The 2,526-nt window shown below is 51.1% G+C and overlaps 1 protein-coding gene across 1 annotated transcript in view; it reads left to right on the forward strand.

Moving 5' to 3' along the window:
* The window catches only part of FOXC1 (forkhead box C1), a 3,130-nt gene extending 1,328 nt beyond the window's left edge, over nt 1-1,802 (forward strand). Inside the window, exon 2 of the mRNA XM_024766400.1 lies at nt 271-1,802. Coding sequence (XP_024622168.1) covers nt 271-1,095 — 825 coding nt within the window. The 3' untranslated portion in view covers nt 1,096-1,802. The remainder of the gene's footprint in view (nt 1-270) is intronic.
* The last annotated feature ends 724 nt before the right edge of the window (nt 1,803-2,526 follow it).

Raw genomic sequence — 2,526 nt, forward strand, 5'->3', positions numbered from 1 at the left:
TCGCCTGGGTGACGGATGCTCAAAAGTTCAGAAGTTTTCCCAATGCTTCCTTAAGCGGGCGGCGCGCGAGAGACTGAAAAAAAGGTGACGCGGGCCCGGGCAGGCAGCCGGCGCGCTGCCCCCCGCCCTGGTTATCTGGCCGCCTTCGCCGGCGGCTGGGGCAGAGCCTCCTGGAAGCGCAGGCGGCGCGGCGAGCCGGACGTCTGCTTGTTTTCTAGTTCGGGCTCCTTTTTCCCGTTCCCGCCTGGAAGGCTGCCGCGCGCGTTCTAGGCCGTCGGCAGCGGCGAGCAGAGCTACTACCGCGCGGCGGCGGCGGCCGGGGGCGGCTACACCGCCATGCCGGCCCCCATGAGCGTGTACTCGCACCCGGCGCACGCCGAGCAGTACCCGGCCGGCATGGCCCGCGCCTACGGGCCCTACACGCCGCAGCCGCAGCCCAAGGACATGGTGAAGCCGCCCTACAGCTACATCGCGCTCATCACCATGGCCATCCAGAACGCGCCGGACAAGAAGATCACCCTGAACGGCATCTACCAGTTCATCATGGACCGCTTCCCCTTCTACCGGGACAACAAGCAAGGCTGGCAGAATAGCATCCGCCACAACCTCTCGCTCAACGAGTGCTTCGTCAAGGTGCCGCGCGACGACAAGAAACCAGGCAAGGGCAGTTACTGGACGCTGGACCCGGACTCCTACAACATGTTCGAGAACGGCAGCTTCCTGCGTCGGCGGCGGCGCTTCAAGAAGAAGGACACGGCCACCAGCAGCAGCTCCTCGTCACTGGGCCACGGCGGCGGCGGCGGCCAGGAGGCCGGCCATCACCCTGCGGCCCACCAAGGACGCCTGGCCTCGTGGTACCTGAACCAGGCGGGCGGGGACCTGGGCCACCTGGCGAGCGCGGCGGCGGCGGCCGCGGCGGGCTACCCGGGCCAGCAGCAGAACTTCCACTCGGTGCGGGGGATGTTTGAGTCGCAGCGGATCGGCCTGAGCAACTCCCCGGTGAACGGGAACAGCAGCTGTCAGATGGCCTTCCCCTCGGGCCAGTCCCTGTACCGCACGTCAGGGGCCTTCGTCTACGACTGCAGCAAGTTCTAACTCCTCCGCCCTGCCCGCCTCCCAGCCGAACTGAACCGGACCCCAGAGCAGAAGCAGCCAAAAGAACCGTCGATGCAAAACCGAAACCAAAAACCCAATTTGTGAAACGTTCACCAAACAGGCGAACAGAATCCCTCCAAACTTTCAACTCACCAGCACGAAGAAGAGCATTTTCTTAAAAGATGGATTCGGAGCCACCTCCACTTTGCCTTAACTCAATAAACAGAACCGTAAACTGTTTCGTACAGAGACAGCAGAGTCATGGTTTGTTAAAGGACAGTGTTACTCCAGATAACACGTAAGTTTCTCCTTCTTTTCAGAGAGCACGCTTTCCTCCTCCTGTCCTGTCCCTTCCCCTGCCGCCTCCTGCCTTCACGTCTCACCTGTAAGATACTATTTTATTCTCTTGAAAGGAGGTAGGAAGTCTCCGTATATAAAAATCGCGTTCTTTTTATCCATGGACTTGTTTTAAAATGTAAATTGCAACATAGTAATTTATTTTTAATTTGTAGTTGGATGTCGTGGACCAAACGCCAGAAAGTGTTTCCAAAACCTGACGTTAAATTGCCTGAAACTTTAAATTGTGCTCTTTTTTTTCATTATAAAAAGGGAAACTGTATTAATCTCATCCTATCATCTTTTCTTTCTTTTTGTTGAACATATTCATTGTTTGTTTATTAATAAATTACCATTCAGTTTGAATGAGACCTATATGTCTGGATACTTTCATACAGCCTTAATTATTATAAGAAAAAAGATTTCAGAGATTAAAACACTAGAAATTATCAATTCTCCTCCTAAATCTCTGAAAAAAATGGAGACACCCTGTGACTATTCCTTGTCACATTTCACATGAAAGTCTTTTTGTTTAGATTTTTTTTTTCCTGCAGCATCTTCTGAAAACGTACTGTATAGGCAGCTTGCTTTGTGGCTAGTAAAAAGAGATTCTCCTTAACAGATCTGAGTTGGCATGCACACCAATTCATTTCCTCAGTAATGACTGAACGTGATTTGGAAATGTTAAGCCCATGAATCAGCAGCGGTCTTACCGCAGTGATACCTGTGTGTGGAGAGAGGTGGCTGTGCCTCCAGATACACATATGACGATTTGGCTTGTGTATCCCATTAAAAAACCGCGATGTGTATTAGGCATCCCTGTGAGCCAAATGCTGGAGGATTTTCTTCCTGTTCATTTCACTCCTTTTTAAGAGGGAAAAAAACCCAGCTTTTAAACGTATGTATATAACTCATCCACATCTACAGTCCTTCATGTCTATCGCAGAAGGATTGATTTAAAAACAAAACATGTATGGCGGGTTGGAAAGGGATATTTAATCTTTGGGAAACTTATTTTAGAAGATATGTTTGTTGAACAATTATTTTTTGAAAAAGACTTAATAACAAGAAGGAAGGAGCAAAGAGCAGGGCATT

Source organism: Neophocaena asiaeorientalis, unplaced genomic scaffold, assembly GCF_003031525.2.
Source record: "Neophocaena asiaeorientalis asiaeorientalis breed wild unplaced genomic scaffold, Neophocaena_asiaeorientalis_V1.1 scaffold8, whole genome shotgun sequence".
In the NCBI taxonomy this organism is placed as follows: Eukaryota; Metazoa; Chordata; class Mammalia; order Artiodactyla; family Phocoenidae; genus Neophocaena; species Neophocaena asiaeorientalis.